The sequence below is a fragment of the Coloeus monedula genome, assembly GCF_965178545.1.
Source record: "Coloeus monedula genome assembly, chromosome: 16".
NCBI classification, from domain to species: Eukaryota; Metazoa; Chordata; class Aves; order Passeriformes; family Corvidae; genus Coloeus; species Coloeus monedula.
This window is the reverse complement of record NC_138796.1, coordinates 10,751,339-10,768,978: the sequence shown is the minus strand read 5'-3', so window position 1 is coordinate 10,768,978 and position 17,640 is coordinate 10,751,339. Positions and strand designations below refer to the sequence as shown.

The following is a 17,640-nucleotide window of genomic DNA, read 5'->3' as shown; positions in this document are numbered from 1 at the left end:
CGAATCCATATGTTGGACAGGAAGCACAGACCTAAAGTGCTGTACTGAGCTGTGGTCTCATACCAAGCCAGTTTTTTCAAGAGCAAGGTACAATATGAACTTCTCACATATGTCTTACTGGCCAGTTCCTCCTACCACAGACATCTGAATTTGTTTAAACATTTGACTCCACTTCCAAATAGTGTTTTGTTCATTAGTTTCCCATGAAAGGTAATTACAGAGAAGTAAGTGCAGGAGCTGTACAACTATCCAGTGGTGTTGAGCTTTTACCTGAGGTAAATATGCTTGAAAGCTCCTCAAAGACCTTAACTAAACCTATTTTCAGATTTTTTCTATTTTGTTGTTGTTGTTGTTTTGGTGGGGGGGGTTGTTTTTTTTGTTTTGGGGTTTTGGGTTTTTGTTGGTTTTGTTTTGTTGTTTGTTTGGGGTTTTTTTGTAGGTGGACAGTTACTGGTTTTATGTTTGGCTTGGGTTTTTTTTTAATTCCCAGAGTGTTCTTTCTAAAAAGCTTGCAGTTGTTGAAGTGCTGTGTCCCAAAAAAAGATAACTTTGCAGTATATTTCTCTCAAAAATAAAGATTTAACACCAGGATGTGCTGGTACCTTTCCAAATATTGCCAGATACTCTCTTCTATTTCCAAGGTGAGACCACCTCAAACAATAACTTACACACTTGTATGTTAGAACAAACAAGTTTTGGGACTAACCAGTCAGAAATGGGAGTACTTGAGACTCCCAAATGTGCTCGGATCAGGAAAATATCCTTTTTACAGCACTTAGGCTGTGATGTTAGGAGCGGCAGAGAGGACAAGGCTGTGCTCAGGCAGCCATGGGAGAGAGGGAGGGAGCAGTGACTAGGATAATGTGGCCAGGAATGGGGTCCAGACTGCATCACAAGCTGGTGCACACTTCCTTGGCGTGGAAAATTATTTTATTATTTTTTACATACCAAGAACAGTGACTATCTAATTGCTCAGAAGTTGATTGGCCAAGTTAAGGCAGTATAATCTTCCAAATAAATGTACCATGAAATTAATGGAAATTGTCTACCAGCAAGATACAGAATTAATATACTCAGAATTGCCATGAAATACCGCGACAGCGCGATTTTACTGGAATGATACGTAATCTCCTGGGTATTAAACTTGTGAAGCTCTCCAGTTGTGAAGTGCATTACTGTGTAATACTTTCCCTGGCAGCGGGACAGCCGGGAGCTGGCTCAACGCCGGAGCTTCCAGCGGCCGAGCGGGGTACGGGCCCACAGCCCCGGGGCGGGTCGGCACCGGGAACACTCAGGCTGCGGTACCGGGATGGTTCCGTGCCGTTCCTTGTCAGTTGCTTCTGCCTAAAGCAGTTCTAGTGGAGAAATTCCACCGTGGCTTTCAAAGCACGCGGCTGTCAGAGGTGCCTCTGCCGCGGGCCATGGACGGGCCGCTCGCACGGCCGGACGGCCCCGGCCCACAGCCCGCCGGCGGCAGCGCCCCCTGGCGGCAGCGGTTGGGCACCGCGGGCCCGAGGCCCCGCTCCCGGAAGTGACGGCGGAAGTGACGCAGCGCTATGGCGGAGGCGCCGGGCGCACCGGAGGGTGAGCAGCGGGGCCGGACGGGGCGGGCCGAGCCCCTCGCCCGCGGCGCTCGCGGCCCAGCTCTCGCTGTCCCTTGCAGAGTGCCCCGGGACCGGCAGCGCCCAGGCGGGCAGGGCGGCCGCCTGCCAGGGATGCCCCAACCAGCGGCTGTGCGCGGCCGGCGCAGCCGGGCCGGACCCGGGTGAGTGCAGCGGCCGTGAGGGGGGCGGCTCGGGGGCGCGGTGTGGATGCGCTGACGGAGCGGTGTCTCCGCAGCGGAGGCGGCGGAGCTGCGGGCGCGGCTGCGGGCGGTGCGGCACACGGTGCTGGTGCTGTCCGGCAAGGGCGGCGTGGGCAAGAGCACCTTCAGTGCCCTCCTGGCGCACGGGCTGGCAGCCGACGAGACCAAGCAGGTGGGCAGAGGGCGGGGAGGGGACGGGCGGTGGGGGACCCGGAGCGGGCAGGGCCGAGCACCTGCGGGCAGGTACCGATTGTGCGCCCCTGCTCGTTGAGGTTTGACTTTCCTGTGTGAACCCCGTTGGAGTGATTTTATTGCACGAGATCGCCTTTGGAGACAGCCCTGTGCTACCTTATTTCCAGTGGGGCAGGTTGGCTGGTTTGTTTTCCAGGTTGCTCTGCTGGACATAGATATCTGTGGGCCGTCAATCCCTAAAATGATGGGTCTAGAAGGAGAACAGGTGAGTGAACGTTCAGACATGTTTAAGGGATTTCTTCTCAGTTTTTCATTAGCGTATTCAGGCTCCTTATGCACTTCGAAAAGAAGTGCATAATGGGAAATGTGGGACAGTGAAATGGTAGGGAAATGAGGTGAGATAGAGAAGTTCAGCATAATATATTTTGCAAAAGAGTCATCTGCTTTCAGGATGAGCAGGTCTGCAAACCAGCTTTCATTGCATACCAGCCACATTATGCTGACAACTTGAAACTTGAGTAGTATTAGCATGATGCGCTTTATCAGCCCTTGAATATTTCTTAAAAATACAGAAAGTAATCAGTAAACTTGCATAAGGGTTGAACAGTTATTGTTCACTTATTATTGAAGATCTGGTGCTCCTGCAGTTTTTACCTCAATTGCCCCAATAAAGCAGGATTGTTCCTGCAGGCAGGAGAGCTCTTTGCCCAGGTTTGACTTGTTCATGTTTTATGTAACATCTGTATTTATTTCTATTGCAACTTTTGTGTATCACTTTAATTTTCAGGTTCATCAGAGTGGATCTGGATGGTCTCCAGTGGTGAGTCGGTGCAGCTGTTTCAGAAAGTTCATTGGGTGTTTTTGGGTTGGGCACCATCTTCTACAGTGAAAAATGAGTGAGGGAGGAGCAGAGGGTACTCCTGTTATCTAATGACTTCAATATCCAGATTCTGTAGAATCTACAGATATGGGACATAGAGTCTATATGTCCAGATTCTAAAGATCTATATAGCCTATATCCATGTTCTGTAGAATATCTAGAGAATGCTATAGAATATATATCCTGATTTAATAGAATATAGAATAGATCTATAAAATTGAGATGCATGTCATACAGAATTGGGATATAGACTATTTAGATCAGAGTGTTAAATTTCTTTTGTTAACAATAGTAATACTATATTTCTAAAATAGTTTTATTATCTTATGTTTACTGGCTTTGCTACTATGGGCAATAAATATAAGTTACTCAGGTTTGTTATTTTTGGGTGTTGTGCAGCTGTGTAGTGTGTCAGCCAAGAAGTATCTTGCACCCAAGAAAAACCTTATTAATCTTTAGAAAACACAGAGAAGGTCTTGTAGGAGTGTTGGTTGTCTAAAGATCACCTGTAGTGTGCATGCTGTTAGAAAGGCAGCTGGTGCTGAGAGGGAAAGCTGCTTTTATCCTTACATTGTCTCCAGTGATGCCATAAACTGCTGTAAGAATTTCATTTTTTCAGTCTTAGTGTAGTTGGTGAGTGTTGCACAAGAAGCAGTTTTTAATGCCCTATGATAAAAGATAAGGTTCTCTGCCTTTTTTTTCATTAATATCCTCCCCCTCACCTGCTTTTTTTGTAAAATAGAGGTTCAGAGTTGGTTTCCCTACTCTTTCTTCACTGTTCTGTTTCTCTACTTCTCCTTCAGTATGTTGAAGAAAACTTAGGTGTCATGTCAGTGGGGTTCTTGCTTAGTAGTCCTGATGATGCTGTCATCTGGAGAGGACCAAAAAAGAATGGTACGTATTGAGTGTTTTCAACAGTAATTTACATCCTTGAAAGGTTTCAAGTACGTAAATATCATGATCTCGTTTAATAATGTAAAGATAGGGTAGTAAGCTAAGACCCTGAAATTGGAAATACAGGAAGATACCTTTTCTCTTCCACATTCTTATCCTTTCCTCTAGGGCTGATCAAGCAGTTTCTGCGTGATGTGGACTGGGGTGAAGTGGATTACCTGATCGTGGACACGCCCCCAGGAACATCAGATGAGCACCTGTCCATCGTGCAGTACCTCAGTGCCACCCACATCGACGGTGCTGTCATTGTCACCACCCCCCAGGTATGAGCCAGAATTCCACTGGGGAAGCAGCATGGCAGTGAAAGGCAGTCCTTGGGTTACAGGCTGTTGATTTCACAGAAATCTAAGGGTACAGAATCTTAGAGAAATTACTTTGTTGTGTTGTGCCTGCAGCTGGCTGGTCTGTGGATTAGGTGGGTGTCTCAGGGGAGCTGGTTGGGGATCCAAGTGGGTCACTGAACCACAGCAGTTCACAATCAAAAGCTGTTGTGATGTGTGTGGTGAAAGGAAATGCAGTGTTTCACTTCCTCCTTCAGAATGAGAGTTCACATCATTGTGGATGTGTAATTTACTCACCAATGGCTTAATGTTCAGAAGAATCTCCCTAAGAAGCTTTAAGTGGTAAGCTGTGCACTCTTTGACACCTGTGAAGTAGCCTGTCACCTCCAGGTGACCCACCAAAGTAGGCAGTTTTGTCATGCGCATTTTTAAAAGAGAAATCAGCCCCTGGAAAGCTGAAACTAAAAACACAGCCAGTTCAAACAGAGGTTTTCGTGTCTGGTTTGGAAAGGAACAGGAGATTAAACCAGTACAGGATACAAAGTATTTCCACAACAGCTGAAAGGATAACACATAAAGGAAGTGAAGTGTTGAGGACAATACCAGAGAGGTGGTGAAGGAAGAAGAGAACAGGAGAATGAATGAGGTCAGTCATATATGTGAAAACTCTGAGGAGAGGATAAGATACTTTATATATAATTTGAAAAGAGGTAACAAGTATAAGCATGGTGGTTCTTGTCCTCACTCTGTGGAGAATACCAAGGGTCCTTCTGTAAAATGAAAATGTGAAAAAGTTGCATTTAAAGAAGATATGAGATAAACATAGGAGATAAAACATAAATATGGGTGCATCTTGACTAGAGTCAGATTTCAAAACAGAACCACATCCAATAGGCTTGAGCTGTTGTACCTGCTCTGTTGCTACTCATAGAATTGTTGATAGAGCTCATAGCACAGGTTTGTACTCCTAAAAATATTAAGACAGCAGTAATAATTCATTATAAATTAGCTCTAAGGAGGTAACTGAATGGATTCAGCATGAAATATTACAGTTGAAATACCAGAGTTTGCTAATATTTGTAGGAAGTATCACTTCAGGATGTTCGGAAGGAGATCAACTTCTGCCGCAAAGTGAAGCTGCCCATCATAGGTGTTGTGGAGAACATGAGTGGCTTTGTGTGTCCAAAGTGTAAGGTAAGGCTGGCTGTGTATTACAGTGTTTCTTCTGTGGCATTGTTTGGATATCAAACATTGCTCCAAAAATGCCTTATTCTCTGAATTGCAGTATTTTAACTCTAATTTTCATGTTGTCCCAGAATGAATCTCAGATCTTTCCCCCAACTACTGGCGGTGCGGAGAAGATGTGCCAGAACTTGAATGTTTCCCTCCTGGGTAAAGTGCCTCTGGATCCACAGATAGGTAAAGTTACTTACTGCACTGCACTTAAAGCAAATAGTTCCTCCTGTACTCATATTACTACTGGAAAACCCTGATGTGGGCACTGATGTCTCTTAGCACTTTTAGACAGAATGTTTTTTTGAATCAAAAGTTACTGGAACTATGACATAGCATGAATGTTGAATGAGGGAAGTGCTGTGGTAATTTCCTTAACTTTTCCTTAATCACTTAAGATTACATGCTGCATCTTTTCAGCTTTGTAATCATACTTGAAATACAACATGTCTTTCTCTTTGGTGTAATAACCTGGAAATGCAGACTTACTAAAACCATAACCACTTCAAAGAAGAATATTTTTTAGAAGTTAAGCATTAAAACCAGTGCTTTAACCTTACAGTTACTGGTACTGCCCTCATTGTCTTGTGGGTCATGAGGATGCATGGTTCTTTGCCCACTAGCTGTTACCAATTAATACCTGAATTAATGACATCAAGGAGCAGCTCAGCACTCCCAACTGAAGGTTTCTGCTAGTACTATTCCTCTGTCAAACTGTACACTGTATTTCTAGTCCTATTACTGACAGCAGGACTTCCTAAAAGGAATAGATGCAGGTGGCGGTTTGAAAAAGTGTAACTGAAACAGGGTAAAGGCCAAAAAAAGTAAAGCTCATCTTTTCCTGTTGCTTTGCTTCTGTGTTTTTCTCTGTCTTTCAAGGAAAAAGTTGTGACAAAGGCCAGTCTTTCCTGGCTGAAGCACCCGAGTCTCCAGCTACATTATCTTACAGGAATATCATTCAAAGTGAGTCTGAGAATCACTGTGCAAATTAATCCCCTCGGTTCCGAGCACTGCTGCAATATACAAAGGTGTTAAACAGGTTTCTGTTACTCTGCCACAAATAAAATCAGGAGAGGTGCACAGCAGTTCTGAAAGTAACAGGTGCAAAGACCATGTTTGCTTCTGGGCATCGCTTCTGACTGGCTTTTAAAGTGGTAACAGAATTGTATTTGATAACTGGTTTCAATGTTTGACTTCAGAGAAGTCAGACTTTCATTTTCAGAGGAGATGGGGTGCTCAGAGAAACCTTCTGAGCCTCTCTAGCAGGTGTGTGGAGGGGTGCTTACCATAACCCAGTGGGATGCAGCTGACCAATGCCTCCACTAACTGTCATTATGCAAAAACTCCCTAAAGAGCTGCTGCTGTGCTGTTTAAAAATACTGCTGGGAAATACCTAAAGCCACTTCCAGTGTAATGAAGGCCCAGCTTCAGATATTTGTACCCACAGGGGACAGATGTAGCAACAACAAACTCCTGATGTACAGCTGAAATAGTACTTATATTACTTTTTCTCCATCTTTACAGGAATTCAGGAATACTGTGAACAACACCATTTTCAAGAAGAAAAGATAATGTAATCTGTAAATGGAATAAAAATGTAGTTCATGTTTAATTATAGAAAAGTAACTTATGCCTTGATTTAATAAAGGAATGTATTCTTTTTGTATACTGCAAATAAATTCTTAATATAAAGGCTCGCCTTTGTTTTTTCCAGTAGTTCAAGATTCTTGTAGTTCTTCCCTCACTAGAAAGCTGTGAAAGGGAGTCTGCATCTGGATTATCAAGTGCATTCTGCCTCCAGTGTCATGGTACCAATAACCTGACTTTGAAAGTAGCAGCTGAAGATGTGAGTATACAAAACACATTTTATTTAGGAGGTTGAATATAAAATATGCTAGGTTGACTGGAGCATGTGCAGCAGCCTGTATCCTGCCTGCTGCACAAGGGTGAGCTGTAATGCCCGTTCTCTCTCCCTGAATAACATCACTTAAGTGTCTCCTTTCAGTGAAAAAGTGGGAAAGCCACATTAGTATTACAGTATCAGTGCATTGCTTTATTTATTTTTTACAGGTGTCAAAACAAGATTAATGTTTTAATTCTACATAACTGCCAGCTTCACACAAGTAGTATGTGAACACAGTACCTGACTTTTGTTTTATTCTATTTGGCCAAAAGCCTGAACATTAAAAAAGAAGCATTCAGTATCTTTAATAACTAAGAGGCCCTTTGGGATTGTAATTTCAAAGCTCTGCAAAATCAGTATAGTGTACAAGAGGGAAAGGCAGTTTGATTTTGTTTATTGTAGTTCCAAAGTTAAACAAATTAGCATTGTCTTTTCATTACACATAATTCTTGGTTAAAATAATCCAGCAATTTGAGGTTAGTTGATAACTTTTCTGAAAGCAGCATGCTACGTGTAAACCATGAGCACTGTCTGTGCTCAAACAAACAACTTTTTGGTGAAGCTTTTAAGTAACAAAGGTTTTAAACCTTCCAGGAGCTAAAGACTCAAACACAAATGACTTTATTTCATGCAGGCATAATTCTATAAGAGCTTTATCTAAATATCTTCCCATGAAGAACAGCTTTCATGAATTACTTTTTTTACTGCTCATCCTTTAGCTCTTCCTGGTTTGGTTACCTAGTGCCTGTCTTCCCATGTTCTTCACTGCCATCTTCTGAAATTCTGCTCTGTCCTGTTGAGGGAACAGAGCACATGTGGCTGTAAGCATAACCTGGGACACAGGGATCTCTTACAAAAGCAGGGAGCTGCCAGCTGGAAGCCTGAGGGTTGAAGATGGTTCTTCCAGCTGTGCTTAAGCAGAGGCATTAGAATTATAGTAACTCCAAGGATTTAACTTAAGGACATTCTTCCTGAAGCTTGGAAGCAGCTCAGTTGTGGAGTTCAGCCGGCTTCCAAACATGGAGCAAAGTGACCTGGGGTATGGCCCTTCCATGTGACACTGCCAGAGGCTTGGTGGATAATCAGGATCACCCTGGACTCACTGCAGGAACTGAGAGCTGAGAAGAGCCAGCACCAGCCATGAGAGGCAGGTTGGCCTGTGCTACCCCACGGGCTGAAGCTCAGTACTTACTCTTGGGAACATCTGCAGTGCCAAACAACCTTGAAGTTACTCTGCTGATGGTTTTTTGTCCCCCTAACTTGCAGTGGATGTAGCCATATAAATTAGCAGTCTGGAGGGAGATCCCAGCAATCACGAGAGCCTGTGGACAAACAAGAGTTCAGCAGGGACAAATCCATGGCTATGCATTGATTGTGTGGGATATACACGTGTGTGTAAACACTATCCAGATAAACATGTGCTGTAAGAGCACGATAATAAATGGCCTTCAAAGACCTCCGATCACATCAAACACAATACTTCCTTTCCACCAAATAACTCCTTTTATCAAAACACCGATACCAGTTTTGTCACTCTGTCTCTTGAAAGACTTCATTACTTTCCTTAAAGCACTTACTCAAAAAAAGGACCTACTCCCCCAGTGCCAGAAACATTTCACTTCTTTTAAGCCCCATTCATATTTAAAAGTTTTACATCCAGATACACGGCACACCTGCCAGCCTGTTTAGCTAACAAACAACTTCTTACATACAAATAAGCTCTATACTTTACAGATTTATAAAGAGCATCCATAGACAGGATTCCTTATCTAGCATTGATGTGCAGTGAAAATAGTCAGCTGTTTGTGGTGTGTTAGGCTTAGCTGCAGGTGGAACCAATGTGACTAATGCAGTAACTGATAAAAATGTTTCTCTTAGCCTTCAGAACCAGTTTCCCAGAAGTGATCTTACTTCATTTGTCTAACTTGCCTTTTACAAGCACCTGGGCAACCTGCCCCCTGTGCCAGTTGGAGTTCTGTCTCCAAGCAGCTTTTGGCTCAGCAAACAATCTGCTTTTCAAAAATAAAGGTGGAGCCATGATCAAAGTGCTGGTTTAATTTTAACTTTTGCTTGTTTAGGGGCACCAGAAAGCAGTTAATGATTAGCAATTGATTCATGCCCATAGCTGAATTTCTTGTTTAATTGAATAACAATATGCAATCTTGGCTGTTACTGGTTATGTAGCTGCACATGTTGGAGGTGCTTTTTATCTCTTCAAATTGAATTAAGAAATGGTACTGAGCATGGCTGGGAAATTGACAGAATGAATAGTGCAGCAATTATCCAAGCACTTAATGTTTACAGGGGAAAATGTGAAAATTTCATAGACAAAAATATCTTCATGTAATGAATATATGGGGTAAATTTCCTCTTATAGTTAGAAAAAAGTGTTGGGGTTTTTTTAAGTCGATGACTTGTAAGTAGAGTAATTATAAAATACTTACTTATAGCTCAATTTATCAAGTCTTTAAGAACTAATGATGCTGTTTCTTTCAAAAGGGAATGGTACCAGAGATCTAAAATCCTTACTTTTAAGAGTAAGTACATTTAAGTTCCCAGGAGACCTAAAATCCTGAAAACCAACAACACTGGTTCATTCTTTGTCCACTCCTATTAGTTTCATTCGACTGAAATAAGTTGGGGAAGAGTAAGTTGCTACAGTTAAAAAAGAAGCCCATAATTTTGTCCACCACTTGGGGTCCTCTAGATGAAGGAGTTGACATCTGATAACCCAGTAGAAGTGCAGCTAAAAATTACCAATCCATTCCAGAGTGCAGGCCTTGACGGCAGAAAAGTCCTCAGGATTCTTTGAAGCTGCTGGTGGAATTTTTGTACTGTTGGAAGATTTGGTTCAAAACTAACATCTGGGTTCTTCCTCTACCAAGATTGTCTTCAGTACCCCCTGACTCACCAGCCATTTCAGCTTCAAGGAGAACAAGGTGCTAAAGAAAAACATTGTCCAAATCACTGGGCAGATGATAAGACCGAGCCAAAAGATTCGGGCTTCAGTTTCAGTTGAGGCAGCTATTGTAGGCACCTGGAAGAAAAAATTGAGACTATTAGTCACAAAGTCAAAACCCACAATAAATGACAAATGAACAGAGGAGGAAGATTTCACTTATGATATGCATAGAAGAAGATTAACTGAGAAGTAGCTCATGCACAGTCTCCTTCCTGATGCCCTACTGTGCACAACAGCATTTTCATCCATAGGATTTATCAGTTGGTTCTAGTTCAGACCAGAATTCTCATAAAAGTGCACATTTCTGTACATATTCCTAAAAAGATGCAGTATCTTAGCTTAATTTAAATCTTGCATGAAGCTTATTTTCCTATTGTATAAACTAATACTTGGGTTTTGCTTCTGAACTCTGCTGACATTCCATGAATGAAGAACTGTGGCTTTGAAAATGCCTCTTGTATCATGCTGGTGTTGGGAACACTGTACCTGCAAGAGGCAGCCTGCATGCCCTGCTTACAGATTTCTTCAGGTCAGCACAACTCACATGTCTCTATGTACACTGTGGGGCTCATCACTCATCACACTTAAAAAAGAACAAAAAAAAAATCCCTGAAACAAGAGGATTGTTCACAAGGTTCTGATCTTTCCAAAATTCAAAATCTCACTCCAACCTTCAGACTACTCAACAACTTCTAGAGCCAACTTCTGAAACAGAAGCATCACAGCTGGAAAAGAAAACCTTCTGGACTCTTCCACTCTGAAAACTGAAAAGGTTTTTAGTTGATTTTCAGTGTATTGAATTTTCCATGTATTCTTTTGTGCAGAGTATTCTGTCTTCAGGCCTCCCTTACACGTACAGGAAGCACATTAATTTGTGTTCCGTGCTCGGGACACCCTGGAGCCGCAGCCGAGGCTGCAGAGGGCGCTGCAGAGGGCACTGCAGCCCCGCACACCGAGACAGCCCGCCCGGGCTGGGGACACGGCGGGAGGGCTCCAAAGAAAGTCCCGGTGAGCAGCACCTGGATGCTGCTCTGCCGGGCTCAGTGGGACTGCAGAGAGAATGTCAACAAGTGAGAGCAAAACCCTGAGGCTTGACTCTGGCAGTGATGCCAAATACCATTCTGTAGGGCTTTTTTTTTTTTCCCCTCAGTGTGTTTGAGGGGCACTGGCAGTACCAGAATGCTCTGTGATCCAGGTTCTCTTTCCCACCATATTCCACGAATGTGAATAAAATATTAACTTCAAAATACTAAATCTGAACTGTCAGCATTGGTTTCCACATAGATCTTTCCTGAAGAGGATTCTGTGTTGGGATTATCTATGGGAAGATGTGTTTATTACAAGATATTCTCACTAGAAAATAAAACAGAACTACCAGAAACATTTCCTACCTATAGCACCACAGTAAGAATATTTATTCTGCTGATCCATATGGTGACAATGTTGTGAGACCTGTTTTGCCCTGAATGCTTCCAGGATGTGACAAACCAGTGCTTGTACCTGAATGCTGACATTGTTTTCTATGGAAGCTGGATAAAAAGTAACTGTTACAAAGGTGCTCTATTTGTTACTGTATTTGACTTGGTATCAGCTTTACAAATTTCCTATGGATTCTGTTTGCCCTGTGCCTACTTCTATTAATATATTTACCCTTTTTGCTTCAAACATCCAGTGACTTTTTCCATCTTCATCAATCTGGTTCCACCAACGCAAACCAACCAAGAGTCTTCCTGTCACATTCTAGTGATGAAACCATTATTTGCATGAATCAGTAACACAAGTCACTTGTCAGTATAACAGTTAAAATAGAAAAAATTAAAAAGACAAGCATGTTCAAAAATCATCTTTTATCAAATACTAAAATTACTTCTAAAACCTGTGCCAGCTTGGGTACAACAGCCATTAACGATGGGTGAAGTTACAAATTTAGAGGCCTGTTCTCTTTCAATATGATCATTAGCACAATAGCACTTATTTAGATAAGATATTATAGGTTATATTTTTTCAAGTCCGTTAATTGGACAAACACCCAATAAACAAATTTCCTCAGTAAAAGAGGAATACTGAGAACAAAAACACACTGAAAAATGGGAGATTAATGACAAGCAAATAAGCTGTGTGGGATCAAGGAAACAAACCAAGAAAATATTTCTGCAGCTGGATCAACACCAGAAGCTGGTGAATACTGGAGGTGCATCAGTGTTTCACTCCTACAAAACAAAAGCCTTGTTCCACATGTGGAGTCCCTGTATCCTAGGCTGGCCTGACCCACCTGTCTGCATGGGATTAGGGCACCAGAGCTGGGCTTTCAGGAGTCTTCTGTAGCCCCTGCACAGGGTTGCAGATCTGGATGTCCTTGGGCATCCATTACTGAAAACCAGTATTACTTTAATTTTTTTATTAATTTTTTTAAGGGGGAAAGCATACAAACAAATCTATATATGGCAAAGCAATTTTCTCACCATATTAGTAGACCTTAGTAGTCAGCCATAGAAAACATGGTGCTAAATAACTAAAATATGTGAACATCTTCATTAAAAAGGGCTAGACATTTAATAAATCAACAGATTGCAGTATTTTTGTCACATCTGACATTATACAAATTGACAACATTGACTGAAAAAAAAATTCACTTTTTTTGTTTTAATTAATGACGAACAAAATACTGTCCAAGGTAATTACTATTCAGGGTCATCTTACCTTGACAGACCAGAAGTCAAAGGATAGAAGGAGGAGAATTGTGACAAAACAGGCAACAAAGCTGTTGCTGAACCAGTCACAGAACAAATAGGTAACAATAGCACTCACTCGGAAAAACAGGTGGAAAAAGGTGGCCAGTGGGTGCCTAGAAAAGAGAAAACACAGAGAATATATGAGGTTATGGGACGGGAAGGAATGTTACAGTACTTGGTGACAGTGTAGCACAACACAGCTATTTCAAGTTTATAATGGTATTTTGGTTTGCAGCTGCTATTATTTCAATAATATATATATTATTGAAATATATAATATTGGTGTATATCTTCATTATCAAAGCAATGGTAATATCAACAGCCAAACTTTAGTCTAAAGCTAAAAGACAAATGTGGTGTTCCTGTCAAAACTTTCTCAAAGACAGAACAAAATATGGAGCCTTTCACCAGATTCTGTGGTACTGTGTGAAGGAATTTAGTGGTTGCATGCAACACAGTACCATAAAATCCTCACTGTTTCATGAAATGAATCAACACTGCAAAGCCCAAAAGAATTGAAAAAGCTCTTACGCCTTTCAGAACAGTTTTGAAAACAAAATATGAACTGTAAAACTAAAAAAAAAAAATTGTAGCTGTTTGCTGTAAGACAAAATGAACTTCCCTATTTAATGTCTAAACCCAAACACTTCCTTTTAGACAGGCAGAATGATTTGGGAATCTAACAGTTCTTCTGAATTATTGCTTATTAACGTCATTAGTATTTACGCTTTTCCTATACTGAACAAAATTTTGTCTGTAACAAAAGAAAGAGAAATTACAGCGAAATAATTATGTGACATGGAATATTGGCCTGCATAGTAGGATGGGTGGGCTGGAGAATCCTGTAATGAGCACAGTACAATTTTCAGGGTAATATGTCAAGTAAAAATCTTACTCTGTGCAGTTGTTTGTGTTAATTAGTTGAAAGTGAGAATGACCTACAGGCTCTTGCAGTTAAGTAACTTCTTCCTTGAAGCTTAGTGAATAAAGTATCTGAATAAGATATTTAAGTCAACAATTGTCTCATTAAGCTCCTACCTCTCTGTGAACAATTAACAGTAGTATGGCCAATTAACAAAAGTATGGCCTAGGGTGTAATCAACTATTTAACTATTAAATGTTATTCTATTACTGTGTTTAATAAAATGAGACATTTATCGAGAATTGCCTTATTAAAAACTTAAATTATAGTTATAAAAGTATAGTAACTATTACAACTTAAATATCCTTTTTTTATATTACTCTAGAGCTGTTTAACTGTTCTGGTGTTTATCTTTCTCTAATGGCAATACTGTGCTTGTAATACACACATGACTGGAGAGGCCAGAATGATGCACAGTTGTAGTTTACATTTACTCCTGGTCATGCCCATGAGAACTTCGAACTTTCCAAAACTTCTTCTGACTTAGAACTGAACATGCGACATTTTAAGCAACAGGGGCTTTTCCACAGGTGGGTGGAGGGGATGTTGTGAACTGGCTAAAACAGACAGTGCCTTGCTGCTTCAAGCCTTGATCTTGGTCAAGAAGATGTAAGAATCCACTATGTAAGTGGTACCCTTGTGTCATGAGCAGCTTTCATAGATCACAACCCCAAAGCACACCAGGGTTGCCTGAGCTTGTCTAATGGATCAGTGCTTCAAACGTGGCAATAAATTTGGAGAAGTCATGTTTCATTTTGGAAGGCAGATTCAGCAGTATTACTGGATTACAACAGCATTACCGTTTGGATGCTGAATTTGTTCCAATATCAAACACTGAAGGGTATTTACTAAAAAAAAAAAAAAAAAAGAGCAAGAAGTTCTCATTTATTACAGTGCCAAGCACTTACTGAGTCTATGGAAAGGATAAAGGGAACTGCAACTCTGCACTGGCTCAGCTTGCTATACATTTGCTCCTGAAAGCACAGCAACCCACTTGCTTGGACTTCTACTTTTCCTGTTGCATCTAAACATCCATTAATGTAGAACTGGAGCCTCAAGACTCAATGATTGCCATTTACCTTGTTACAATAACCTCTGTTCAGTTTGTGAGCATGATGCCTGTTAGGATAGGAATGAGCTGTAATCAGTTTAGTTGCATCCCATGTTAAAGAATCAAATTTGGGTCAGGCCTAAGCTATGCCAGTGAACTACAGGAGAATCATTCCAGTGCTGCCACAGCAGCACTATACATGCTGGATTTTGGGGGGGTTTTGGGGTTTTTTTCTGTCTGATATTTTAAAACATATTGAGGCAAATTTTGAATAAATGGGCTCTCTTCTCTGGCTTGATCATTGTGTTTCCTGGCTGATTTGTAAAAGAAGCAATCATATGCTCCCAACTTCCAGATCGGAAGTTCTGGTACTGCAATGAATTTAAGTTATCCTTTTCCAATTTCTTAGGAAAGTAGCCACTAACCTTTTGCTTTTAAGGAGCTTTTTTGCACATACCTCAGAGAATCACAAAAGCACAATTTGTCATAGCCTATGCAAATTCTAAACAAGTTCAAGATACATGAAATTGGGATAAAGTTAAAGACAAATTATGATTAGAGGGCATCTTGTTATGCTGTCTAATAAGATAAGAAAATTTTGCAGCACCTAGGTGTGTTCCAGGCTCATTAGCACAAGATTCCTCAGAAATATAAAAACAAACATGTGTGACCAATGTAAGTAGTTTCATTTCTGCATTCTATAGCAGATGAATTTTCAATACAACATCATCTTTTAATATTGTCTTGAGGGCAAGAAAGAGCTGTCTCTAATTAAACCAGTGTCTACACAAAGTGGATCACAGAATAGTACGGTTTGCTGATACTTCACCTGTGCTGTATTACTGAGTAGCATGAACCAGGAGCAATCTCTAGGATCTCTAGAGTAAAGTGCCTGGTGCTGTGGCCCTCCTACAAACATTTCAGAGTGGTTTCACTTCATGCTTCGTCTAGTCTGGTCCCTCAGACAGAATCTGTGGCTCATGTGATCAAGGTACTTCTAAGCTGTATTTCCCAGCTTAGTTGAATCGTTTAGGCTATGTTCTCCAAGACTGCACCAAAATATAAACCTTCATGTTAAATGTGTGCTGCTGCTAAGGTGGAAAACCAAGGCAATTCTGGGAAGGTTAATCTTATGTCAGAGCTGGCTCAAGTAGTTACAAAGTCCAAAGCAGTGCAAGGGCAGAAATGCTTTGCTAGACACTAGTAAAAGAGAATAGTTGTATTGTTAAGGTACACAATTGCTTGTTATCTCAGATAATGTTGTGTCAGATTTAACATCTATTATATTTCTTTGTTTACACCTACAAGAAGTATTATCATTGTAAAGAACCAGACCATACTGGGGCAAGGTAGAAGAAAGCAATCTAAATCACAGCTGATTATATACATTATGGATCAGTGCATGCCTAATTCCTTTTGACAGAAAACTCTTCCTTTCACAGTCTTTGACTGGAGATTCATCAAAAGCCAGTGATTGAACAGCTCTGTCACCTGGGACCTCTGTGTGGCCAGAGCTGCAGAGTGACACCTCTGACAAGGAACCCAAGGGTAAACTGCTTAGCCTGACAAATGGGATGGGTTACTGGCTTGGGTTTTCTTGGGTAACATCTACAAGCATAAGATATTTTATATTTCACACAACATCACATCCCGTGGTAGGAAATCATGACAGTTTTATTGCAGCCAGGCATGCATTGCAATGTCTGAGCACTGCTGCACAGCGGGCTTTGCTGGAGATGAGAGCCCTCTCTACTGCTCCATCTCTAACTAAAGCACTGTTTGCTGGGGGTTTGGGATGTTGAGTGTGTCAGGTTTTCATTTCCAGTGACCGGCTGATGCCGGGCAGTGAGGCCGGGCCTCGCCTGCTCCAGCCCGGGCATCTCCCAGACAGAGGCTCCCCAACCTCCCTGGGCAGCCTGTTCCAGCGCTTGACCACCATCCCTGTAAAAATCGGAATGAAGCGTTTAAATGGAGTTTTCTGTACACCGGAACAGCCAGGGCCGCCCGGGCCCGGGCGCTGCGATGCTGCAGCCTGCGCGCCGTTACCTGATCCGCGCTTTCCGCAGCGCCAGCTCCTCCTCGCTCCCGAAATCCAGGGACACATCCTCGGTGTCGTCCACCAGCGCCTGCGGCGGGAGCCCGTCAGCGTGCAGGGCCCGGGGGAGCCGAGCCGAGCCGAGCCGCGCCCCGCCCGCAGCTCCCGCCGCCCTTACCTGCTTCATCCCGGCCCGTGGCTCCAGGACCCCTGGCTGGCCCCGGGAAAAGGGGCCGGGCTCCGGCCCGGCCCTGCGGGGCTGCAGCGGCGCTGCCGCTCGCCACAGGCCGCGGCGGCTGCGCCTCACCGGGCACCGCCCGGGAGACCCCGGGGACACCCGCTCCTCCCTCCGGCCCTGGGGTGATTGTGGCCGCCTCCCGCCGCGGGCCGGGGCCAGAGTGGCCGAGCGGGCGTTGGCAGTGCCCCGGGCGGCAGCGTGAGGGGCCGCAGCCGCCCCCGGCCCTCAGCGCGGTCAGCTGTCCGCCCCGAGGGCTCGCCACACGCACCGGCCCGGTCACGGTCGCTGGGGTCTCATGTTGAATACAAGCCCTGAAAGGAAGAAGGAGTGGAGGGAAAGGTGGAGGTATTTGTACCAACATGAGAGCACACCTGCGTGTAGCGTTTGGCGCACACCCACCGCCCGGCCAGTGCTGTCCCCGCTCCCAGCGGCCCAGTGCCTGTGGGGGGGGAC

The 17,640-nt window shown here is 42.9% G+C and overlaps 2 protein-coding genes across 2 annotated transcripts; one reads left to right on the top strand and one right to left on the bottom strand.

Moving 5' to 3' along the window:
• The first annotated feature begins 1,486 nt into the window (after positions 1 to 1,486).
• On the top strand, positions 1,487 to 7,023 carry NUBP1 (NUBP iron-sulfur cluster assembly factor 1, cytosolic). The gene is made up of 11 exons (XM_082292546.1): positions 1,487 to 1,584; positions 1,664 to 1,765; positions 1,840 to 1,976; positions 2,193 to 2,261; positions 2,784 to 2,816; positions 3,680 to 3,770; positions 3,939 to 4,093; positions 5,195 to 5,305; positions 5,428 to 5,530; positions 6,224 to 6,307; positions 6,869 to 7,023. Exons 1-11 carry the CDS (start codon positions 1,557 to 1,559, stop codon positions 6,919 to 6,921), a joined length of 966 nt encoding a protein of 321 aa, XP_082148672.1. The 5' UTR covers positions 1,487 to 1,556; the 3' UTR covers positions 6,922 to 7,023.
• An 888-nt stretch (positions 7,024 to 7,911) lies between these two features.
• On the bottom strand, positions 7,912 to 17,136 carry TVP23A (trans-golgi network vesicle protein 23 homolog A; the record flags this gene model as incomplete). Its single annotated transcript, XM_082292110.1, has 6 exons — positions 7,912 to 8,040; positions 8,440 to 8,569; positions 10,159 to 10,284; positions 11,860 to 11,949; positions 12,910 to 13,054; positions 16,961 to 17,136. 6 exons carry the CDS (start codon positions 17,134 to 17,136, stop codon positions 7,982 to 7,984), a joined length of 726 nt encoding a protein of 241 aa, XP_082148236.1. The 3' UTR covers positions 7,912 to 7,981.
• Positions 17,137 to 17,640: the final 504 nt, after the last annotated feature.

Coding starts and splice junctions, on each gene's coding strand:
- NUBP1 (XM_082292546.1), top strand. CDS start 1,557: ATGGCGGAGGCGCCGGGCGCACCGGAGG. Junction 1,585..1,663: donor GGCGCCGGGCGCACCGGAGG/GTGAGCAGCGGG, acceptor TGTCCCTTGCAG/AGTGCCCCGGGACCGGCAGC. Junction 3,771..3,938: donor GAGAGGACCAAAAAAGAATG/GTACGTATTGAG, acceptor CCTTTCCTCTAG/GGCTGATCAAGCAGTTTCTG.